Raw genomic sequence first — 24,610 nt, 5'->3', positions numbered from 1 at the left:
AGAGACGTGCTGTGGAAGAGACATATATGAATAATAACTAATGATTAAACACCTAGAGGTATATTAACACAGTGAGTGAAGAATAAACACCCAGTGCATCATGGGAGGCCCCCAGCAGCCTACACCTATTACAGCATACACTCAAAAAAATGAAATTGGGTGGTTGTTACATGTACAAGATTCAAACTTGTAATTTGATCTAAATAATTTCATGTTTCTATGGAGAACATAATTAAATCATGTAGCATCTGCATGAAATTCAGCAACTTAATTTGTTCTTGTTGAGATGACAGGATACAATCTAGTAACAGTGGTTAGTTGCCTGGACTCACGAAATTCACAAGATCACATTAGAATTGCAGGAAAATCGCTGGAGTTATAAGAGGCAGACAGCTGCACCCACACCACGTGTTTGCTATCGCTATTTATTGTGGTTTAACCTGTCAAGGACTAAAACGTACAGAAAATTCTGCATCAAGCCTGGTAATCATAGCTTTCCTAGTTTTGTTAAGCCTGCAGTGACAGTGTGGTGGTGTGGTGGTTAGTGCTGTTGCCTCACAGCAAGAAGGGTCTGGGTTCAAATCCACAATCTGGCTGGTTTGCAGTGTGTAATTAGAGTTGGGTTAATTGGTGATTCTAAACTACCCATGAATGTAAGTGCAAATGAAAACTGAAGGCTCTGCCTCCCATTCTACTTTTAAATACTCTGGGAACAACAAGTAGGCCTGCAGTGTGAGAGCGAAGTGCTCTAATAGGGTGATATGGTACTACAACAGGGGTCCCCAACTCCTGGACTCCGGTCCAAATCGGGGATTTTGTCCGGACCACAAAGCAGTTTCTCATTTACTGTGTAGTTAGATATTTTATTCCTGCTGGCTGCCGTGGCTGACTTTTGAACTGGCGTGACATGCAGCTATGCAGGTTAGCGACATGCTGGTCCACTCTCCCAGCCAGCTGTTGGCGGTAATGCACCACCCACTGCCAATAAAACGACAAAGAAGAACAAGCTATGTGGGTATGCGGGTTGATAGGTTACTAGCGTGGGAGCTTGCGCTTGCTGAGTGGATGGATTTGTCAAAAATACTTATAAAGTTATGAAGAGTGGAAATCTGAAGAGCTGTTATGAAACCAAACATAAGAACTTCAACCAAAGCTGTCCGCCTGGGTCTGACGGTAGAACAAGAAGAATAAATGAACTGAGGGGACAGTATGAGCGAGCTGTAACACAGTCTGTTACAGCACAACAGTGAGCATACGAGTGTTCACTGTGAGTACGGTGGATTTTAGGAGAACACAAAAAGACTTTCACTGACTCGAAAATGATAAAGAGTGAATGGAAGCTGCAGCAGAAACACTTTTAGATGGAAAAGTAAGAAAACAACTTTAGGAAAAGGTGAAGCAAATTCCCGTGTCTGCCACAAACACAAAATGGCGAGCAGAACTGTCATCCCAAAATGAACAGACCCAGCTGGACTGTGCTATTCAAAGTGCTCCATGCACAGCGTTAGCAGCTGATGAATCAACAGATGTGAATGCCCAGCTTTTGGTATATGTCGGATTAAAGAGAGTAAAGCTTTTGTGGAGGATGTTTTAAGCGTCACATCACTCAGCAGAGGAGAGGACATTTACTCAGCCACAAAAGAAATGTTAACTGAAAGAGAGATCAATCTGAAAAATGTTGTCTCTATTACCACTGATGGGGCAAAGGAGCAGTTACTCGACTAAAAGAGGACAACCCGAACCTGTTACCATATCACTGTGTTATCCACAAGCCTGTTCTATGCTCCTCACCCTCAGAGGAATACAGAGAGGAAATGAATACAGTCACTGAACTTGTTAACTTTCTCTGTGCTTCTTCATCCAATCAGCTTCGCCTGCTTCGTGAATTTTTAGCACAGGTACAGACTTACTCTTGCACTGCAATGTCAGGTAACTAAGCAAAGGCCGAGTGCTGGGGCTACAGCCAGTGTTGGTCAAGTTACTTGAAAAAAGTAATTAGTTAGTAATTACTGATTACTTCTCCAAAAAAGTAATCCCATTACTTTACTGATTACTTATTTTCAGAAGTAATTAGTTACTTAGTTACTTTTTAAAACCATGATACACAACCCTTTTTAGCAGGAGTGGGGCGGGTGGAGGTTTCCAACGCAGGGACTCCAGCAACACTTAAAAGTAAAGAGGACCAACGCGTTTCAGCTTGTGGTCTTGTGACGTTGGCTTGTGTTCGGTGGCTGAGAGGAGGCGGTAGAAACTTCAGCAGGATAGTAGGAAGAATACACGATCAGAATCAGAATACTTTATTGATCCCCAGGGGAAATTATTTTTGGTTACAGTGCTCCATTATAAACAAACATTAACAAAGACAGACAATACACTAACTAAGAATAGCACAATATATACAGGCATATATATACATAAAAGTCACTTATTAATAAATAGCTGAAAAAGAACATGTGCAAGAAGGGTGTAGCTGTTGCAGTAAACAGTGTGTTAAGTGGATGAGTTGTACAGGGAGATGGCCACACGCAGGAATGATTTCCTGTGTCGTTCAGTGGTGCATTATGGGTAATCTCAGTCTCTCACTCACCGTGCTCCTGTGACTGACCAGCATGTCATGGAGTGGGTGGGAGGTGTTATCCAACATTGTCTTTATCTTGGACAACATCCGCCTCTCCGACACCACCTTGAGGGAGTCCAGCTCCATCCCCACAACATTAGAATCAGAATCAGAATCAGAAAGGGTTTTAATGCCAAATGTTGAGCAGATTTACAACATTAGGTGTCAAGGGATTTCAGGATTTTGGGATTTTTATTATGTTATGCTTAAAAGTACATTTCATTATCTAAATGTGTTTGCTCTTTCAGTATTCAGCTTAAATGGGGAAGTCACACTCTGTGCAGACTCCACAGGAAGCCTGCACGCAGCACAGTTCTATTTTATCTCTTCCTGTACGTGCTATGAAAAAGCTATGAATAAAGGCTGCTTTTATTGCAGGGTGCGAGTCTCCCTGAGTCTCACCCGTGTACACGTTAAACCTGTCTGAGCGTTTTTATTCTGACCTGAGTTGCAAAACAGGAAATCTCCTGACAATAGGAAGACAGTGTCACCACCCAGAAACGGATCACCATGTACCCCAACCAGAAGCCTTGGATGAACCGGGATGTTCGTCTCCTCCTGAAGGCCCGCAACACCGCCTTTAGGTCAGGAGATGCACACGCCTACAGTACAGCCAGGGCTAATCTAAAGAAGGGCATCAAAAAAGCCAAACACCATTACAAAAAGAAGGTAGAAGAACACTTCTCCAACTCCAACCCCCGACGCATGTGGCAAGGACTCCAGACCATTACAGACTACAGGACCACCAAACCCTCCCCCGCATCCTCTGATGTCTCCTTCCTCAACGAGCTCAACAACTTTTATGCTCGTTTTGAGCGAGGGAACCCCACAACCACAACCAAAGCAGACGTGACGCCAGACCACCAACCTCTGACTCTCTCCCCACCGATGTAGGAGCGGTGCTGAGCAGGATCAATGTCCACAAGGCTGCAGGTCCTGATGGTATCCCCGGGCGTGTTCTCAGAGCGTGTTCTGGGGAGCTTGCAGGAGTGCTCACAGACATATTCAACCATATTCCTTGGCCCACGCTGTGGTACCGGCCTGCTTCAAATCCACCTCCATCGTCCCGATACCCAAAAACTCCAACCCATCTAGCCTCAATGACTACCGCCCAGTAGCCCTCACCCCCATCATCACTAAGTGCTTAGAGCAGCTGGTCTTAGCACACTTCAAATCCTGTCTCCCCCCCACCCTGGACCCCCACCAATTTGCATACCGCCAGAACAGGAGCACAGAGGATGTAGTCTCCATCGCACTGCACTCTGTCCTCTCACACCTGGACAACAACAACACCTACGCCAGAATGCTGTTTATAGACTTCAGTTCAGCGTTCAATACAATCCACCCCTCACAACTCATCAGGAAACTGACAGACCTGGGCATCAGTTCCCTCATCTGCAAATGGTTACTGGACTTCCTGACCAACCGCCCCCAACATGTCCGACTGGATAACCGCTGCTCATCAACAATCACAATGAACACCGGTGTACCACAGGGCTGTGTGATGAGCCCTTTCCTCTACTCCCTCTTCACCCACGACTGCAGACCTGCTGATGGTTCCAACACCATCATTAAGTTTGCAGATGACACCACGGTGATTGGCCTCATCAGCGACAACGATGAGGCCGCCTACAGGGAGGAGGTGGATCGTCTGGCTGAGTGGTGCGACACAAACAACCTGCTGCTTAACACCGAGAAGACTAAGGAGCTCATCGTGGACTACAGGAGGAATGCTGACCCACATCCACCCATCCACATTAAGGGGATGGCTGTGGAGCGTGTGAGCAGCTTCAAGTTCCTGGGAGTCCACATCTCCGAGGATCTCATCTAGACGATCAACTGCTCCAAGCTGGTCAAGAAGGCTCACCAGCGCCTCTTCTTCTTGAGGACTCTGAGGAAGAACCACCTGTCCTCAGACATCCTGGTGAACTTCTATCGCTGCACCATCGAGAGCATCCTGACCAACTGTATAACAGTCTGGTACGGGAACTGCTCTGCCTCGGACCGGAAGGCGTTGCAGAGGGTTGTGAAAACTGCCCAGCGCATCGCCGGAGCACCACTTCCTGCCATAAAGGACATCTACAGGAAGCGGTGTCTGAAAAGGGCTGGGAAAATCATCAGAGACCCCAGTCACCCATCACATGGACTCTTCACCCTCCTGCCCTCTGGGAGGCGCTACAGGAGCCTCCGGACTAAGACCACCAGGTACCGGAACAGCTTCTTCCCCACAGCTGTCAGACTCCTGAACTCTGCCTCCTGACATCTGACCCACGTTAAACTCATGGACTGAACATACACACACCCACAACCACCTAGCACTTTACCACTACTGTATAGTTCTGTGTAGATAATCATTCTGTACATACGATAATTTTTTTAATCCCACAACTGTTTATAACTTACATAGTTCACATTCTGTGTAACTGTATATCTCAGATTTCTGTATAGTTTTTATTTCATATTTATATCCTGTTCATAGCCTGTACATAGCTTGTACTCACTACAGCCTGTACATACTTATAGTTATAGAATATTCATAACATACTTCACACTGTGTACATTATAACATACCATAATAGACCCATTTCTGTAATATACTTACACATCTCTATTATTGCTAATTTATATTGTAATATATCTATATCACGACTAAAGCACTTTCTGGATGGATGCAAACTGCATTTCGTTGCCCTGTACCTGTGCATGTGCAATGACAATAAAGTTGAATTCTAATTCTAATTCTAATTCTAAATTGCTGGCCTTACGGATCAGTTTATCGAGTCTGTTGGCATCTGCGACCTTCAGCCTGCTCCCCCAGCATGCAACAGCAGAGAGGATCGCACTGGCCACAACAGACTCGTAGAAAATCCTGAGCAAGATCACACTGGTATTGGGAATTCTCCGCGTATCCTTTAATGCACCTTCTCTTCGTCAACCATACAAGGCCCAGTTGAACAACTGCTGCTTATCAAACATGACACACAGTGTTCACACAACCCGTAACGTTGCAAACGTTTACTAAAGAGGTAAAACATGTAAAGTCCATGTTTGTCACAACAACAAAGTCACAAGGCCAGTGTGCTCGTGCGGTTTCTGGAGGACAAGAAGAACATGGATAGAATTTTCTTGTTGTCGACATCACACCTCAATGATTTCCATTTGTGACTATCATGAAAGAACAGCTCTGTGGGTGATAACAGCTGTCCAGTCTTCTCAGAGAAAACTTGACATTTTAAAACAGGATCTTCAGCAGGACTGTGCACGTTTTCCCTCACTGAAAGAAATCCAGGGTGCTAACATTACCTCACATGCTGCATTTGTACAAAAACTGACTGAAAACTTTAAGGATCACTTTGATGGCTTCGCTTTGGAAGGTCAGCTCCACCTTTTCATGAAGAATCCCTTTTTATCACTGCATTGTCACAGGAGGATGTGCATGTCTGGGTGGATGTAGGTTCTCTGCAAATGGAACTTGTGTATTTACAAGCTGATATACAGGAGCAATGTGTTGCGTCTGATCCTTCTGGATGCAGACTGTGCCAAAGACTACGTTTCCAGGACTTACCAAAGCTGCAGTGTAAACCTTGATCCACATGCAGTTGTGAATCAGCCTTCTCAACTGTTAGGATGATCTAAAAACAAACTTCGCTCACAACTGACTAACGAACATTTGCATGCATGCGTAAGAACTGCATGGACCCCATTTCACCCAGAGTTTAAAATGCTGGCTGCAAATTTCCCTCAGTGAGAGCCAGCACTGTGCTCTAAGTTACACTGTGATGAGTTTGTCAAACATTTTTCTGCACAGTTTAAAGCACTTCTTCATTTTCCTGAATATTGAGGCTTTTGTTAGGAGACTCTATTGCACCATAATGTTAGTTTATATAGATGTTGCAAAAATTATTGGATAATTTCAGTGTTAAACTGTTTTTGTTTAATATTGATGGTTGAACTGGGCTGCACTTTTCTATTCAGCAGGTGATTTAATGGGCAATGAACAAAGAATAATTGATCAGTAGTTAAAAGAAAAAATCTGTTAAATGTCAAACTGACTTTTACACTAAACTGCAGAACTCTGAGCTGTTTGTCTGAAGTCTGCAGCTTCTCTGCTGCTCTCATGGATTTATTCGGTCTAAAATAGCACCAGTGCCGCCACAGCACCATCTAGTGGTGGGTAGAGCTGGGCGATATAAGATTTTTTCATATCACGATATGTTTTTTTCATTTCAGGCGATAACGATATATATCACGATATAAGCCAAATAACTATATTTGTAAGATTTAAATGTGCCGTTGCTCACAAGTAAAATGTGAAATAATCAGCAGCTTGTTTTAATTAAAATATTTATTTCCCATAATAAGTTCAACAGGGCAGATGTACTTAAGGAACATGAGACTTCAGTTTCAGATAAATAAAGGCAAATATTGCAAACTACACAAAAGGCAGCCGCTAAAGCGTTTAAGTTTCAAAATAGAACAAACAAAACAGACTAAATTGTCAATTCCACTTAGAAACAAAATATTAATTCTAAAAATAAATCTTAGTTTGTTTTACAGAAGAACAGACAAAATTGACTAACTTTTGTCAATATCAAATAAACTGAGAACTAAAAGGAAATTCTCAATCTCTCCTTGTTGTATAGCTTAGCTTTTCAAACAGTTTTAACAGTTACTTTAGTCTGACAAAAGCCGAATGACGAATTAGCGCTTTCAGTCAGAGACTGAGCGTGCACCGCTTTATTGTATTTCCAGACTTGCTTTCGGCACAATTTACAGTGCGCGCTACTCTGTTTTTTGTCAGACTTGAAATAGCCGAAATACCTTCACACTACGGAACTTCTGTGGCCCTTCTGTTCGACAATCTCTCCGGCATTGGAACCATCATCTGTTTTTTCTTCGGTAACCTTCGCTCACGCTCTCAGTTGATTTTTCTCTAGTCGGCAAACTCATTTCCTCCATTACCCGGGCTGCACGGCTGCTGGCTGCTTCCCAAACAAATACACATGTGCGGCTTGGAACTTGTGCTGTACGTAACAAGTCACGTGGCGTGACACTGCGGCTGTGATTGGTTCGGCTCTGCGCTACTTAATTTGGATTGGCTGTTCTTCTTCTTTTTTTAAGAGGACAAGAGAGATGAGGTCTATCACAATAGTTTAATTTTTCTATCGAGAAAAAGTTATTTTGCAACACATATCGTTATCGTTCTATCGCCCAGCTCTAGTGGTGGGTGACCAAAATTAAGTGTCACGTCTTTGTGTGCTCCTGTTCTTCAGGTTCAGGGGAACAAACCTGTAAAAGTCCTGTTTCACTATCACCTGGTTTGTTTTTCATCTTTATGGTTAATATTTATTATATTTTTTTGCTGAACTACATCAGAACTGTGCGTTTCCAAAGATGAGCTTCAGTGAGTCAGTGACATAAATTTGTTGATATTATATTATATTTAGAACAATTTCAGCACATTTACTAAGTAAAGTTTTTATAAAGTATTTTTACACTGTTACATAACAAAGCACTGTACAAAGAAATAAAGGCTAGGAATAATCACAGTAAAAGATCATAAAACATGAAAATACAATCGATAGCAATACAAACTGAGTTTAAACACGCAAGAAAACAATGAAAGAACAGATGGTAAAAAGAAAGAAAGTTATAATCAATAAGAATATCAACGGGAAGCCTCGTTAAACAGAAACATTTTCAAGTCCACAGCCTTGGTGCCACAGACTGAAACACTCTGAACCCCACAGGTCGTATAAATACAGGCGTGGATGTCCGGCACAGGGACATTTGATATTTTGATGATTTGAACTGCTCTGAATGAGCTGCTTGTTTTTTTCTCATCATGCATTTGTCTTAATACAGTTTCATAAAACAGAAAGTTATATTGCACTCAGAATAAAGCGTTATAATTTCAGCACCATGGACAGCGCATAAGCTCCACGCTCTGTGACCACATCAGATCAGTCAGACAAACACACAGCTTTGTCTTATTACTGTTAAGATGTATCACAACCTTCAGCTTTGTTGTTCGGGAACCTTTTCAGAGCCACGTGAAAAGCACAAAGCTGATGTATTTGTGATTGTAGAGTGAAATATTTTACACTGTAACCCATGTAGTGCTTTACATAAGCATGAGAATGTTTAAATGAATATATATTTAGGAGAATATAAAATATTAGCAATGTGCACTCCCTTATTACAGTCCAGTACTGATTAGAAGAAGAAACACGGAGCTCAGCATTGACGTCAGACGAAAACTGAAAATAATTGAGAAGAAAATGACAAATACAAAGTTGAGAAAAAGACTGAGTCATGGTCACTGAAGATGGGAGAGATCATGCGCAAAAATAAAGTCTCCAGGACATAAAAAGGTGTGAATATTTTTACATATTAATGCTTCAGATCATCAAACAAATTCTCTAAAAGATGTGAAACTTTATTCTCACCCTGCCAAGTTTTAAGCATGAAATCCAGTTTCTCACAATGGAACAAGTTATTTAAAAGAAAGTCTTATTCAGCAACAGTGAGGCCATTAATCAGCATCACTTCAGCACAGACCAACAAAATAATAATCTGACTGGGTCCAATTTGGATGCTAAGTTAAACCAAGACAAAGAAAATTAGAAGTGTGGTTAAAGTCAAAGTCTCTGCTGAGAGCAGGAGGGCAGACACCCATAAGGAGGTGATTACAGGAGTACACATGAGTGTAACCCTAACAGTACAGCAAAGCAGCAGTCCGTCCATTTAAGAGGCTGATTAATATTTAAGATGAAAATAGCACATAAGCTAACCAGCTCTGGTCTGGTTCTGCTGGCAGCTGCTGAGGTGAGCTGGCTGTTAGGCTAACAGGACCTGACTCATCTGAAAACATCAGCTCGATGTTACAAAGAGGCTTTTTGATACTGAACAGACCAGAAATTTGACTTAAGCCACAACATTCACACACACGAGCACGTCAGAACTGTTCGTACAGTTTGGACTGTCGAGTCATGAAACAGTGAAATCATTAAAATGAATCATTATTTTAAATGATGACACATTTACATCATTATGTAATAACATATAGGATGTTTATCTGTAATCAGGTATGAGAGATTTACTGTCAGTGAGGTCAACAATCAGACCTTCAGGTGTAACAGATGCAGTGATGTGAACGTTATCCAAAGCCTATATTTAAGCACAGACTCAGCTGACCTGTGATCAGTGCTGTATCAGTCCTGGATATGATGATGGAGAGGAAACAAGGAGGGAACGAGAGCAGCAGCTCCTCCTCTGTGAGTCTGACTCAGCAGCTGAAACCTCTGAGTCCACATCGAGGATCCTGATAAACACCGAGCAGCAGTCTGCTCATCCTCTCAGGTAATATTGATAATCTGATCGAAGCTCTGTGTATTTTACTCAGATGAAAATGAGCAGAGAAGCAGCAAGCCGTCTCTAACGACCTTTTTCAAAGATGGATCATGTTTCAGACTCGCAATAGACAAAGATCCGCAGGAAGCCGAGAGCACAAAGCTGCTGCAGCTTTATTTGTTATTTAAGGTGAAGCTAAATCTAAAAAACAACCACCTGAGCTTCATGGATCAGGCAGCTCATTATGACAGGACAGCGTACAGCTAGCCAAAAGATTTTTATCAAACAGCACATTAGCTCACGACACAGAGCTCCTGTGTTTGCTGTTAGAGGTCAAATCCTGCAGAGGCCCAGGGACGACCCAGAAGCCTCCAGGGTTCAGACATTTCACAGATGTTTCACCAGTCTCACTTTTTGCATGTTTCAGAGCGAAGCAGCAGAATGGATCTGAGAATGTCTAGAGAGATGAAGAAGAAGAATACAGAGGAGGCTCTGAGAAAAATGATGAAGACGTGCGTGAAATGTCCAGATTTGACGGTGAATGAAGCCATAGTGAAGCTCTGCAGCACGTCTTCATCAGATGCCCTCGACCAGCACCTCAGCAAGACCAAACAGCAGAGCTATCCCGTTGATGATTGGCTCAAGGATCTCGCTGAGAAGCTGGCTGATCTGTCAGGTAGTGTCAAGCTGGCGGGGCTTGGAGCGCTGGCCTTCACCATCTTCATCGACATCATTTCAAGCTCAGAGAGCACAAAGGAGGCTCTGCGGTGCGTCTTTGCAGAGCAGAAGGCCTCTGAGGTGTGGCATCAGATTGACGAGTGTCTGAAGAGATGCATGATGCACACAAATGATGATGCAGAGCTCATAAACAACATCAGACGGATCGAGCACCAGCTGGGCGCCGTGCTCACCAAGCTGAAGAGCTCCATGATGAGGGACGGACAGATGTCGTCACGAGCTCTGAGGGCCTGGGTGAACGGAGCCGCCTTCCACATCCAGGTGCGGATCCACCTGGTGAGACTGGGAGGGCTACAGACCTGCGGACCTGTGGACACTCATCTCTGTGTATGAACGCGAGCTTGAGCTGCTGTTCGAAAAGCACAAGATGGAGAATAAATACGAACTGGACAATGAACGTTTTAACAAATTTATTTCAGAAGAGGGTTCACGTACAGCTATTGCTGTTAGCCTTGTCCCACTTTCTAAAAGGTTAAAGATTTATTATGAGGAAAATTACGACAGCCAGAAGAAGCAGATTGAGCAGCACTTCAGCAAAGTCAGAGAGGATCTGCCACAGCTGGTCAGTCAGAGGGGTCACCTGAGTGTGTCGGAGTTCACCTGATTCGTGATTTCACTCAGTTTGTCTGTTAAAGAACAAATAACTGCTGCTAAGGTCATCATCTCCTCTGTCTCCCTCTGATTGGTTGATAGTTTTCATGTGTTTTCGGGAACGTGTCTCTTTCTCAGATATGTGGTTAATTATGATTATCAGACTGAAGTTAACTTGCTCACATTTAAAGCCAGTTATCCACGAGTCTGTCAGTGTCTGTGTATCTGTCTGTGGCCACACCAGGTGATAAACACCAACATGTATTCTGGGGGCCAATTATTTTCTTAATTGAGGAACAGAGTGTCAGGAAATTCCTAATTTTCAAAGTAAAGGTTCTGTTACATATGGGGAAAAGGCAATTATAGGAAATGGTCAGGATCCTTTAACGCTACACTTTTGCAAAACAATAGCCTTCGATTACCTGTTGGATGTTATCAATGATCTAAAGCTGTGAAACTGTTGTCTCCCTTCAGCTTATTAGCATGAGGATAAATGTGTTTACTCTCCTAATAAACTCAACTGTAGAAACAACAGCAGAAGTGTCCTACACAGGGGTGATTCTAGGATCAGAGCTTTGGGGGTGCTGAGCACCCAGAGAGCTGCCCAGCCAAGCAAGATAAACTTTACACGTCACGATGAGACTTCTTCCCCGTCTCTGTCAGTCCCTGCATCCTTAAATGTCTCCAGTTGTCCCGAGTTCCCTCTGACTGTCTCCTTGGTGCATTTAAACCTGTTCCTCCCTGTCCTCGTCCTCTGTTGTCTTTGTCTCCATTATCAGTCATCATAATTTTACCCTCTGTGTGCAAGTCTGCAAATTTCTTTATTAAATCATAAGATTCTTAAATTCATCAAGTCTCTCTGTGCCTGGGTCCTCGTCACAAAACATGACATCACTGTTTATCCAGAAGATTGTACAATGTTAACATATCTGGGATGGCACCAGCCTCACTCTTGAGCTTCAAAACATTTTTGGCAACTGTGACTTCCTCTGACTGAAGCTCAATATGGTAATGCAGTGCCAGGGCTGACAACCCAGTTTGTTTTGCAGATTCTGTATAGCAGCTTTAATATAGGGAGAACACAGCTTTCAGATTGCATGAGTAAAATTAGTTGTTGTTTTTTTATTTGCCAGTTTAACAGTTTGTTTTGCCTGTCACTGTTCCCTGTCTGTTTTCTTACCTGATTCTTCCTGACCTTGTACTTTCTCCTCATGTTCTCCTCTTTCCTCTCTCCCTCTTTGGACTGACAATCATACACAAATAGATTGTATTCAATTAGATTTAAAAAAAAAAAATACTATAAAGATCACTAATAAAAAACTCCTCTCTCAGTGTACTTTCAACCAAAAGGCAAATAACCAAACCACGTGTACATCTAATAAAAGATATAAATATTGAAACACTGATCCAACATTATCCTTTATTGATCTTACACTTTTACCTGGATGTGGCTCCTTTTTTTTGGAAAAAAAAGTTCCTCATATCCATTATGAACCTGGCTGTCTCTCTGTACACAAACACACACACACACACACACACACACACACACACACACACACAGCAGGAGTTATAAGGTTAATGGGCATCCAGTCAGTCAGCTGTTAGTACCTTGCGTTCAATATCGGCACATATGACAAAATAACCAGTTTCTCTCATTACATTTCAAACAGGACAGTGGTAACAACAGCAGGCTACAGACAATGTTAAGTTTTAGATTTTAAATAGGCTGTATACATTTCAATGAGAGCAACAGGACGGTCAAATATCGCCGATTTTACTACAGAGCAGGACGGATTGTAGGGTAGCAAACATCATTGGAAAACACGTTTTCAACACAGCAGGTTACCTGGGTGTAATGTTTTTCAGTTAAAAAGAAACATGGCCTGACTCCTACCTAACTATATAAAGAGTAACTGAAGGTTAAATGCAGCTAACATGTCCTGTTTTAAGCCAGGCACTCACACCTCCGCTCCGCTGCGTCTCAGGCGCCAGAGCCAGAGTAGGGGAGAGGCGAGCTGGAACAAACCATTTTGGGAGGGGGGGGGGGTATCTATACTTGTGTTGTTAAAATGTTCCATCTCAATTAAGTACTGTGTGCTTTTTATATTTTTAGTAGCGTGTCCCACAAACAGCAAATATTGTCCAAAAAAAAGTAAGAAATCTTTGGGGGTGCTTCAAAATGGAAACAGACAGGGAACAGCACGCAGGTGAAGACATACAGGAAGTCAAACTAAAACAAACTTAAAGCTGCTGTCTGGAACAGGCAGATCCTTAAACAGCACAGATGCAGTGCTGGGCTCTTCAGAGAGCGACTTGGTGGAGGGTTTAACCGATGGTGCTCACCTGAGGCCTCAGACTCACTGTGGAGACAGGTTATTCTGCTCTGAGCTCGGCATCTCTGCAGCTCTGAATGTAGTCAGCAGCGCCGTCTAGTGGTGACCGACGGAAATGCGCTACTCTGACGTCTTACCTGTTCCTCAGGTTCAGGTACATACCTGTAAAATATCACCTTTTTCTCGTCACCTGTTGCTGTGTCGAACTACAAACATGTAGCTTTTACTGCAATACAACCACACTGAAACTCAGAGATCAGCATTAATCCAAACGTGATGTAAGCTTGACCAAAACGTTAAAATAAAATAAAATAAAATAAAATAAAATAAAATAAAATAAAATAAAATAAAATAAAATAAAATAAAATAAAATGAAAACAGACTTCTTTGTTGGTTTGGAGGGAGACGCTCACGTTTCAGATCCACCGCCTGTCTGCAGAAACATGCTGCTGAAGCTTTGGTGCATCGTCCATCAGCTGCACATCCAGATACTTTAAATACTTTAAGTACTTTTACCTGAATACATTCTGCATGTCAGGACATTTACTTTACTAAAGTCAGACCTGCAGAACTCTGTTTATTTCTGTGAATGGTACTCATGGCCATTGATCAGTGTTCTTTGATCAGTGGGTTTTGGTCAGTGATTGTTGATCAATGGTCATGGGAATTTGCATAATTATGATTAAGGAACTGACCTCACAGCCCATTGTTCCTTCAGTGGGCTGGTTTCAGTCATTATGCAAATGTACTGTTTATAAGGTTTGGGGAAACCTGCAGTCAGCTGAGACTGAAGAAGTCACTTGGATGAGTGACGAAACGTTTCTCCCACAAAACGCTACGTCCAGATGAACAGATTCAACTTTTGGAGAAACTCTGTTTATTGTTTCTGTTTTGATTTTTATTACCCATTTTGTTTCATTTCTGTTGTACAAGTTATGTTTTATTTTCTATTTATTTATTTATTTTGTCACATTTTCAAGCGTGTTAGTAAAAGTTTACAAACAGTAGATGGCGGTAGAGAGAAAAAGGAGCTCTTAATCATCTCACTGAAGAAGAACTCGGATACCCATAATCCTCTGCTTCTTCCGTTTCCAACCATTCGAGTCCTAAGATGGCGGACCGGCGGCGAAGGAGGAGGCGCGCGTCCCAGGACAGCGAGGATGACGATGAGTCCGGGTCGGGTTCGGACAGCGGGAGGTCCGGGTCCCCGTCCTCGAAGCCCCGGGGACGGGAGCCCGACCCGGCGGAGCCGACCGCGAGCCGGGTCCCGGCGAAGAGCGACGTGGAGTCCGAGTGTGTGAGTACCAGCTAGCAGCTAACGTTAGCTCCCAGAGCTCACCCGGTCCCGGGCGGGAGATCAGAGCCGAGCTTTCGGGCGTTAGAGCATTACCCGCTCCGGGCCCGGGGTCACTGTGTAAAATGAACCCTGGATAAAACAGCGGGTGACGTGTTCGAGTCGCACAGACAGCTCGGTGTTTGTTCGGCGTTAGCTCGAAGGAAACTGGTAACGGCTCCGCTCTGTAACGGCTCCGTCGGACGGTTCTGGTCCATGACCCCGGCCAGCCTGGCGGTTCGAGCTGGAACAGACCGAGTAGCTCGTTGTAGCGCTTGTGTCCGAGCCGGAAAGGCTCAAACTAACACGGACACCAAACGTGACACAACACCGAGGCGTGAGAGTGATGTCCGGGACCCCCGGGCTGGCTGCATCACGCACCTCCGCGTGACCCGAGGTCTGAGAGAGGCTCTGGGCTGAGCCTCCATTTTGTGGCCGTGGATCTGTCTGAGATCATCCTGGGCCCCTGTGGTGGTGTTTAGCTGCCGTTTTTGGTCCCCGCAGCGTGGGGAAACATGACTGATTCGGTCCGACCGCAGTGCAGGCTGAGGCGGGTTTATTGGCTCCAGGCTGTTTACATGACAACAAACATGAAACGGCAGATTAGTAAGAACCAATCAGCAGCAGGCTTGTTGATAAGTGTGCTGAAGTGAAATGTGAGTCCTGCCTGTGATTTCAGACGTTTGCTGTGTTTAAGCTCTGTTACTTTGGTTCCCAGTTTACAGGCTTCTGCTTCATCTGATCTCTGCTCTTGTTTGGGTCGTCACGGCAGCTCATCTGCCTCCACCTCCTCCTGTCCCAGCATCCTCCTCTGTCACTCCACCCCTCTGTATGTCCTCCTTCACAACATCCATGAACCTCCTCTGAGGTCCTCTTAGTCTCCCCCTGCCTGGCAGCTCACTTTTTTTTATCATCCGCCCTCCCTCCTCTGCACATGCTCAGACCCTCTGTGACTCAGAGTTGTCACTCATTTCTGACGCTCAGTCGCTGTCCACAAATCAAACATCACAGCAGGTCTCGCGACCTTCTCATAAACCTTCCTTTTCACTCTTGTAAATCCTGTTTTTAATCCGGATGCACTTCCTGACACGACCCTTCCCATGTGTCTGTGCTTGGGACGGCACTTGGAGGGCGGTGGCCTGTGGCTGGTCTTCACTGTGAGGAAGACGCTGATCTTTCTTGGTCTGTGAGAGTCTTTCTGTCTCAGTCGCTCACTCACACAGGCGAGCTGACGGCACCTCGTCATGATTTCTTCACATATTTTAAATATTGGTTCTTTGCGCTGGTATAAACTCACTCGACCGTTTGCAGGTAAATTAACTGTTCAAACTCCCAGAGGAGCTGTGCTGGTGTTACAGGTGAGAACGCTCCACCCTGCTGTATCAGCGCTGCTGCTGAAAAACACAGACACAAAGTGAATCCAGCTGTTAGCGTGAGATCAGACCGAGCTCATCTGTAAAGAGGTTTAAAGAGACTGACTCTGTGAGACGTAGGGCTGTGCGATATGACCAAAATCTCATATCCCGATATTAAGACATCTATCGTCCGATAACGATATAAATCACAAAAATGTAACATTTTCTGTAAATTCTGTGAATGTCGGGCAGCTCGACTTGCGGGAAGTGTTTCCAGCTGGGCGTCGCGTACCTGGAGTCGAGTGTTTTAACTGATGCATGAAACGATACATTTTTAGACATAGGTTGTAATGGCCGCCGTTTTCTTTGTATTTATTACACAGCGTGCTGCGGGGAAAAGGCTGTTCTAACGTTTGAGTCTAAGGTTTATTTTTTAGCACCTGACGGCTCTTTTTTACTTCTCATCCGTAAATACTCTGCATCTTTCACGTGATTCAGTTTATTTTGAAAAGTCTCAACAGGATCTTGAGCTTTATTGTGAAAGGTTTATGTGGAAAATAAACAAGCAGACACGAGGTGGTTTTACCGTCGTTGTTGCTAACGACAACGCATAAAAACAAGCGCTTGTCCGTCTGTAGTGTGGTTATATTAAATATAAGAGAAAGAGAGAACTTTAGGAAATTCATATAGCCACTACAGTGACCATCAAAATAATGAAAAAATATTGCCGTAAACAGTTTATTTTGCGACACCACGAAACAAACGATAGCGTAAAATGAAACGATAGACGTTTTTATATCGTCATCCGATATATATCGTTATATTGAACAGCCCTAGTGAGACGTTTGATAAACTCGGATCTTTGAGCTGCGTTCAGACTCTGCTGAAGTAATCCGAGCTGTGCTGTTGGTGGTCTGTACAGTTAAAGGTGGAAGCTGAATAATGTGCACGGCGCTCTGTGACATACTCGCAGCAGAGCTCAGGCTCTGACACACAGACGCGTCTGATCCTCGGCGCTTTGGAGCTGCAGGAGCTTAACGCTGGTTTTCTTCTTTGTCGTTGCAGGAGAGCGAAGACGGCGTTGGAGAAGGTAAGCGGCTTCTTCGTGAGCACCACACTGAAGTCACAATCTGGGAAATCAGGCTGCTGTTGGGTGATTTCACTCCTCCTCTTTGTTTTTCAGCCGTCCTCTCAGATTACGACAGCGCCGACCCCGAGGACAACGGATCGCATTCAGAGGTACGACCGCCGACTCGATGCTTTCTCTCGGCTGTGACGTCTTGTTTAGCCTCTTTAGGGAGTGTTTCTCCTAAAACTGTGTCCTCCTCAGGGAGTGGAGGAGGAAGAGGAAGCAGAGCAGTACAGCGACGAGGAAGCTCCAGCAGCAGCCAGCGAGCCCCAGCCCCCCACTACAGATGGCCCTGTGGAGGGAGCGCAGGGAGAGGAGGAGGAGGGCGGAGAAGCTGAGGAGGAAGAAGAGGCTGTAGGGCGGAGCAAAGAGGAGAGCAAAGCAGAGGAGAAGGGAAACCTAGCAGGAGAGCGACAGAGCGGAGACGGACAGGTGAGACAGGCACAGGAAGTGAGTCGTCCGTGTGCCACAGTGAGCCTCTGCTCAGACATGTGACGGAGCTGACACAGGTGATCAGAGCAGGTGGATGAGTTTGAATACCTGAGGTCAACCATCCAAAGCAATGAGGGGAGTGCAGACAGGGTTTAAAGATGGTACCTGCTGCCATCTGATTGGTCTGATCTGAACTTTCATACAGGAGTCGACGGACGACCCGGAGACGAAGGCGGGGGGCAAACCGGGGCAGCAGCTGGACGACGACGAGGACAGGAAGAACCCGGCGTACATCCCAAGGAAGGGTCTGTTCTTCGAACACGACGTCAGGGGGCACGCTCAGGAGGAGGAGAGGTAACCGTCACAGCACCGCCTCCAGATCAGCTCCGAGACATTTAAAGTAAAGTAAAGTGAAGGAAGGTGTCTGCTACGTGCTGCACGCTGACAAACTGAAGCGATAAGAGTTTAGGGAGGAGTTAGACGGGCTGAAACAATGCGCCCACAGATTTGCGTCACTGCTTGCACGGGTCAGTCGTAAACTCTGAGCAGGTTAGAGCTCGTTTTTAAAGCCTCTCTGCTCTTACCTCATCGATGTGATGCGCACGTGCTTGTTGTTATGACCTTGAATTTCCTCTCCGTCTGTGTCTTCAGGCCAAAAGGCAGAAACAGGAAGTTGTGGAAAGACGAGGGCCGCTGGGAGCACGACAAGTTCAGGGAGGAGGAGCAGGCGCCGAAGAGCCGCGAGGAGCTGATCGCAATCTATGGTTACGACATCCGAAATGGTGGCGGCCCCGGAGACCGAGGGTACAGACAGCGGAGGCCCAGGTGAGCGGCGTGTCAGCTGAACGTTGAACGTCTCCGGAGCTGCGAGCTTTGGGACGCCTGCGGGTCACCACGCTAAATAAAGTCACTTTGAGTGAGGTCATCGTACTTCCTGTAACGAGCGTAGCCGCTGTTGGTTTGATGTTTAACCTTCGTCTCTGTGTCTCCTGCAGACCGACTTCGTCTCCCAGCAGAGACAAACGGTGGAGAGATGGAGGAGGAGAGCGGCCCGTCCGGTCCTGGCAGAACAGGGGAGGAGGGGGAGGAGGTCTGAACCGAGGAGGAGCTCCTCCACCTTCATCTGTCCACCCCTCCTCTTCATCTGTCCACCCCTCCTCTTCATCTGTCCACCCCTCCTCTTCGTCGTCATCCTCTGCACAGCGAAGCGGCATCCCCTCCAGACCGCCTCCCTCCCGTACCAGACCACCCCAGAGTAACCTGCACCCCCCACCTCCGTCTCACTACAGGAACAATGAATCAAACGCACCCCTGGTGCACCACCGAGAGCGGACGGGTCCTCGGGCTCAGGCGGAGCCTACAGGGGAAAAGGGAGGTGTCAGAGGAGGGCGAGGAGGAAGGGCGCCCTCTGTGGTCATTGAGGACATTACAGTCAGTCAGGGAGGGGTCACGGAGCAGGAATTGAGCGTTGGCGCCGTGACGCCGGCAGCGTCGCCACAGCCGGGCGGTTACCAGTCCACTTCACCGAGACGTCAGCAGGAGCAGCGAGGCGGCATGGACAGATCTGCGTCAGGACTGGCCGCTTCCTCTTCTGGCTCCGACCCTTCCCTTCAGTCGTCAGCAGGAGCGACCAATCGGGAAGCTTCCCCTCCCGCCGAGCGGCCAGTGGAGCGCAAGTCTTACTCACTGGCTCGCAGGACTCGCTCGCGTCCCGCAGACCTGGGCAGTAAACAGGCGTCTGTGGAGGAGTCCGTTGCTGGGGGCAACAACTCTTCTCCTAGCAATGTGGGGGGAAAGAGCTGGTCGGGTGGAGGCGACGCACCGAGCCAGGCGGGAGGAGGCGTGACGGAGCTGGACCAGGACGTGGCCCGGCTCAATCTGGCCAGGCAGAGCTGGAGCCCGACCTCGTACATGCGGTCTGAGATGAGAGGTGAGGGCTTTTACAAAATCACCTCACAGGTGGCGCTCACGAGCAGAGTCAGGTGGTTCATGCTAAATGTCGACTGAACAGGTTCACCTGAGGCGGAGCTAAAACTGAGGCTGTAAAGCGCAGCTACACCCAAATATCTACAGCGTTATTACCACCTCAGTGATCTTTGGTCCTTATGAGGCTTTAACACATGCAGTCCAGTTTGTTTGTGTGTAGAGGGGCCTAAACCTGTTAAGCTTCCTAATGTGACGTCTCATATGAAGCCTGCTCTCTGCAGATGTTTTGCTTTTTCTAACTTTTTCATTGTTCATTCTCATGCAGACTAAATCTTACGTGTTCCATAAAAATCAACATTTGAATGTTGTTGATGATAAATGTGGCTCCTGTTATTTGGCCCCTGTGATTGTCTGTCGTTAAACCAGTCTCTCTGTGCACAGGCCTTCCTAACCCCCTGCACATGCCCAGCGGCCCGCCGCAGTTCTCCGGCATCGAGGAGATGGGTGTCGGCAACAACCGGGCCAAACGCTACTCCTCCCAGCGACAGAGAGCCGTGCCCGAGCCGGCGCCGCCTATGCACCTGGGAGTGATGGAGGGACACTACTATGAGCCCAGTAAGCCTAAGATCACATGACCAGCACCACATGGCTACATCACATCAGTTAGACACGGTTTGGGACGAAGTCGCCAGGCTCAATGAGCTCTCGTGACTGAAACGTTTCCAGCTGTTCTGGAACACCGCAGCGTCCTTTTATGAAAACGAGCTGCTGGAGAAGAAAACGTCACCTCTCTGTGATTAACCTGCTGTCATTTTCTGTCTCAGTGTCGTACCAGGGACCAATCTATGCCCACGGGGATAGCCCCGCCCCCATGCCACCACAGGGCATGCTGGTGCAGCCTGAGATGCACATCCCGCATCCTGGTGGGTGGAGTTTGGTTTTAATTTTGGAGTTTAATGGATGTTTTCATGCAGTGACCTCATGTCTTCGTCTCTGTTAAGGTCTCCATCCCCACCAATCAGGAGGCCCCATCGCTAACCCTGCCCTATACGGAGGCCCACCAGTGTCTCTGTCACCAGGGCAACCACAGCAACTGCTGCCACCGCCTTTCTACCCTCCACCGGGGGTCATGACCTTCCCCTACCCCACCATGTACCCAAACCCACAGGTACTGATGTCAGTTTAAAAGGTCAAAAGGTCACGTGAAATTCACTCTGATTGGTTCTGTTGTTTGTTTTCCTGTCTTTGAGCCTCAGTTTGTGGACAGTGTCGTGTTCTGTGCAGGAACAATAGAGTGACAGTTTGAAAGTGTGTGATCCAGGAGCTTTCTGATTGGTTGCAGGGTCAGACTCAGGTGACCTACGGAGGCGTGACGTACTACGACACGGTGCAGCAGCAGGCCCAGCCCAAGCCTTCGCCTCCCCGCCGCACATCCCAGCCCGTCACCGTCAAGCCCCCCCCTCCAGAGGTGCCCTTTGCCTCAGAGTGACTCCGCCCCTCACCCCTCCCTGCCACTCCATCTCAGCCTCACTCTGGTCCAAAAACTGTAGGTGAGTAACAGCTGAGGGGGAGTGATAGGATTGTAGTGGGTGTTTTTAGGAGGCTAATGCGAACGAGGAACACCGCCCCCTACAGGTGGACGCAGGAAGTGCACAGGTCGCTCTTTGTAGGCTCAGGCTACGTCCACACAGGTATTTCTGAAAACAAAGCGTTTTCTATGCATTTGGGCCTTTCGTCCACACGTAAACGGCGTTTTGGAGTCTTCAAAACTGCTGCCAGTTTTTACGTTTACGTGTTGACGAGGAAAACGTAGATTTAGTCACACATCGTCAAACATGTGCGCCACTGATTCAGATCAAATTTACATAGCCTTCTGATTGGCCAACATTTCGACATGGTTTGCATTATATCGCCACCTGTTGCTGTGGCGTGTTCTTCACAGCGTTTGACTTCGTTTTTTGTGTTTAGATGTGGACGCAGATCTTTTTGTTCCCCAAACTGTACGTGTGGACGTAGCCTCAGTAAGAACTCTGCGGCTGATGGAGGAGAAACGAGCGAAACGATCTGCAGGCACAGAACTGATCCAGGACTCATAATTAAAGTTTCATACTTGAAACTAATGAAGTCGTTTAAAAAAAAACAAACATGATTTTTGTTTCTCAAAAACTGGACTCGCTGTTCTTTGATGTTCTGTGTGTCCCTCTGTCCGCAGGAGCGGGGTGGGCGGGTCGGTGAGGAGCTGCGGTCCAAAAACAACCACCATGGTAAAGGAGGGAGGGTGGGATGGAGACGGGCTCCGCCCACAGCATCACTGGTGGATTCAGACTTTCTCCCCCTTCTTTTTTTTTTTTTTTCTTTTCTTTGTTTAGCCCGTGTAGCAGTCCAGCGGGTCGATGCTGTATCTTTGAGCAAAATGGGACTGACAAGTTCACGAGGAGTTGACCTCGGCGCCGTCGGTGCTCTCAGAGTATTTTTATTTGTTTTCACATTTTCTGTTGAATCCTGGAAACGGTTTTCTGCGTCAGGCGCTCTTCCTGCAGGAGGACACGTCGTCATCCATCCGTCGCAGTTACAGAGTTTGAATGCAGCTCGGCTTGTTTTGGCTTCTGCTCAGTGCTCATTCCTCTAACTCTAAATGTGTAATCAGCAGATAAACATGTAATAAACGGTTAATAACACTTTATAAAGGCGCGGTAACTCATGTGGGCGCTCAGAGGTGCAGGTAGAGCAAAAATCGCTTCCTCCGTGTTCGGACGGCCGTAGTTTAGCGAGACGTCACGTTTGTTTCAGCGTTCAGTTAAACTGCAGTTCAAACTTTAAAGATGAAACAAGACTTAAAACCTGGAGGAAACAAAAACAACTAAAATAAAATCCAGAGCGAGTACTTCTCTCTGACAGCATCACTGCAGCTAAACGCACTCAAACATTCCTGAATGTTCCTAATCCGGAATATTTTGCTGTGTTGTTTCATCAGAAGAACCGTCTCACACGTGCGACACACACAAACAGACGTGTGAAACTCGTGAACAAACTGAGTGTAACGACTTGTTTCTGTTTAAACAGATTGTTTTGACATTTCTGAGTGTTTTTGAGCAACTTCAGGAAAAAATTTCCAGCTTCTCGGTTTTCCTTATAATCATAAAGATTCAAACTGCAGACCTGTGACAGGGGGCGGGGTTTAGGGTTCAGCATTAAAAGAAGAGTTTTATGTATTTTGTGATAAATGAAGAGAATAATTAGCAGATTAAACATCAGATAGTTTAAGTTGAATTAAGCTGAACAGCCGCGTCCCTTTAACGTGCGGCTGTCTGCCCTCCTGAGTGTACACGTGTCACTTCCTGTTGAGATGGGGAGTTGGGGCAGGTGGAGGCGGTTCATGTTGCTGTACAGGCGTATGTGTAAATAGAAGCTGCAGAGTAGAAACATATTCTAATAGGCATAGAGGAGCTTCGGCAGGGACCTCGAGCGAATCGATGGATGGATGATGGAGAGCGGCCGTGTGGGTTTGGTTTCCTCTGTTCTCACGTCTGTTTCTTTGGGTTTATTATCATTGTTGTTGTTGGTGCGTGCCGCCTCGTGTCTTTGTTTTCTGCACGCAGGAAGCTCGAACTAAAACTTGATGAAGAACACCAGACTGTCATGTTTGTTTGTTTGCGCTCTGTGTTCTGGGAGCTCGTGGTTGGACGTTAGCGTTCCTCCTCCTCTCGTTAAAGTCGGGGAGTTGTTTGACTGATGGGTGAGGACAGAAGCGCGTTGCCGTTAGAAACGCCTGCCGTTCAGCCCGTTAGCAGAATCATCAGGAGAAAACAGGTTGAATTTAACAGGAACATTAATCGTTCCTGATCCCCGTGCTGATGTTTGATTGGGGGGATTCCTCTGATGGTGGGGCTCGTCTTCAGTGGGAGGAGGTTGGGGTTTTGGTGCTCGCCATCAGAAACGACACCGCTCTGATCTTCGTTCACCTTTATCAGAGGAGGCCTTCAGCTGTGACCGTAGCTTCAGCTCACTTCAGCTCCAACCGTTAATGTCCACTAATGTTTCAATAAAGTTTAAAGACGTTTCCTGTTCTCTGGGTCTTCCTCTTTGTTTTCTTCTCTCAAATAAATCCTGCAGAGCTGGAGTTGGGCTGACTACTGTGTGACCTTTGACCCGAGCCGCCCACACTGTTCACTGTAGCTATGTCCCAATTCATAGGCTGCATCCTTCGGAGGAGGCCGGAAGTGAGCACTGTGAAATGGGACGGTCTAACCTTCAGATTTGCGTCACCGCTGTCTTGGTGGAGTTTAATAAACTCAGCCGTCTGCTCCTTGCTATCTAAATATAACAGGACACTGGTGTAAACTCGACCGTCTCACGCTTCTGTTTAATCAGTTCTCTGACGTTTATTCAGCTGTGTGAAAACTATAACTTTAATCTCAGCCAAACCGATTTACTCAGGAACAAATAAAACACTGAAAAAAGCCGAGCTGGTGGGTAACAGACGTCTCCGAAAACGTGGGAGCACTTTTACAAATATGTGATATCTTGATAAACCGAGCAGATATTTGATGTTTACACAGCTACATTCTCGCCTGAAAATATGTTAAAAGTTTATTTTGTGACCCAGAAAGAGTAATAAGAGTAATATTAATGCTAAAGGCTGCCGCCATTGTTGGAAACTGGAATTGGCTGGGCCACGCTATGAATTCTGGGATATGGTGGGCCACAAAGGATACACCCGACCCATCCTTCAAATCTGGGGAAAAGGAGGACGCATTTGGAGGGGTCTTCGAATCGGGACAGCCTTCGTCACCTGGCTGTGAT

The 24,610-nt window shown here is 46.1% G+C and overlaps 1 protein-coding gene across 2 annotated transcripts; it reads left to right on the top strand.

Moving 5' to 3' along the window:
- The first annotated feature begins 14,648 nt into the window (after nucleotides 1-14,648).
- On the top strand, nucleotides 14,649-23,873 carry casc3 (casc3 exon junction complex subunit). 2 transcript variants are annotated; one of them, XM_039611310.1, is made up of 12 exons: nucleotides 14,649-14,929; nucleotides 17,386-17,410; nucleotides 17,504-17,559; nucleotides 17,651-17,881; nucleotides 18,087-18,235; nucleotides 18,533-18,706; nucleotides 18,877-19,811; nucleotides 20,249-20,422; nucleotides 20,632-20,730; nucleotides 20,809-20,975; nucleotides 21,150-21,357; nucleotides 22,020-23,873. In XM_039611310.1, the coding sequence occupies exons 1-11, from the start codon at nucleotides 14,744-14,746 to the stop codon at nucleotides 21,294-21,296; spliced, it is 2,343 nt and encodes a 780-aa protein (XP_039467244.1). In that variant the 5' UTR covers nucleotides 14,649-14,743; the 3' UTR covers nucleotides 21,297-21,357; nucleotides 22,020-23,873. The 2 variants fall into 2 exon arrangements, with proteins under 2 accessions (XP_039467244.1, XP_039467245.1); XM_039611311.1 differs by lacking the exon at nucleotides 22,020-23,873 and adding an exon at nucleotides 21,776-21,993.
- The last annotated feature ends 737 nt before the right edge of the window (nucleotides 23,874-24,610 follow it).

This window comes from Oreochromis aureus, linkage group 4 (genome assembly GCF_013358895.1).
Source record: "Oreochromis aureus strain Israel breed Guangdong linkage group 4, ZZ_aureus, whole genome shotgun sequence".
NCBI classification, from domain to species: domain Eukaryota; kingdom Metazoa; phylum Chordata; class Actinopteri; order Cichliformes; family Cichlidae; genus Oreochromis; species Oreochromis aureus.
Note: the sequence above shows the minus strand (reverse complement) of the source record. Positions and strands in the feature narration are given on the sequence as shown.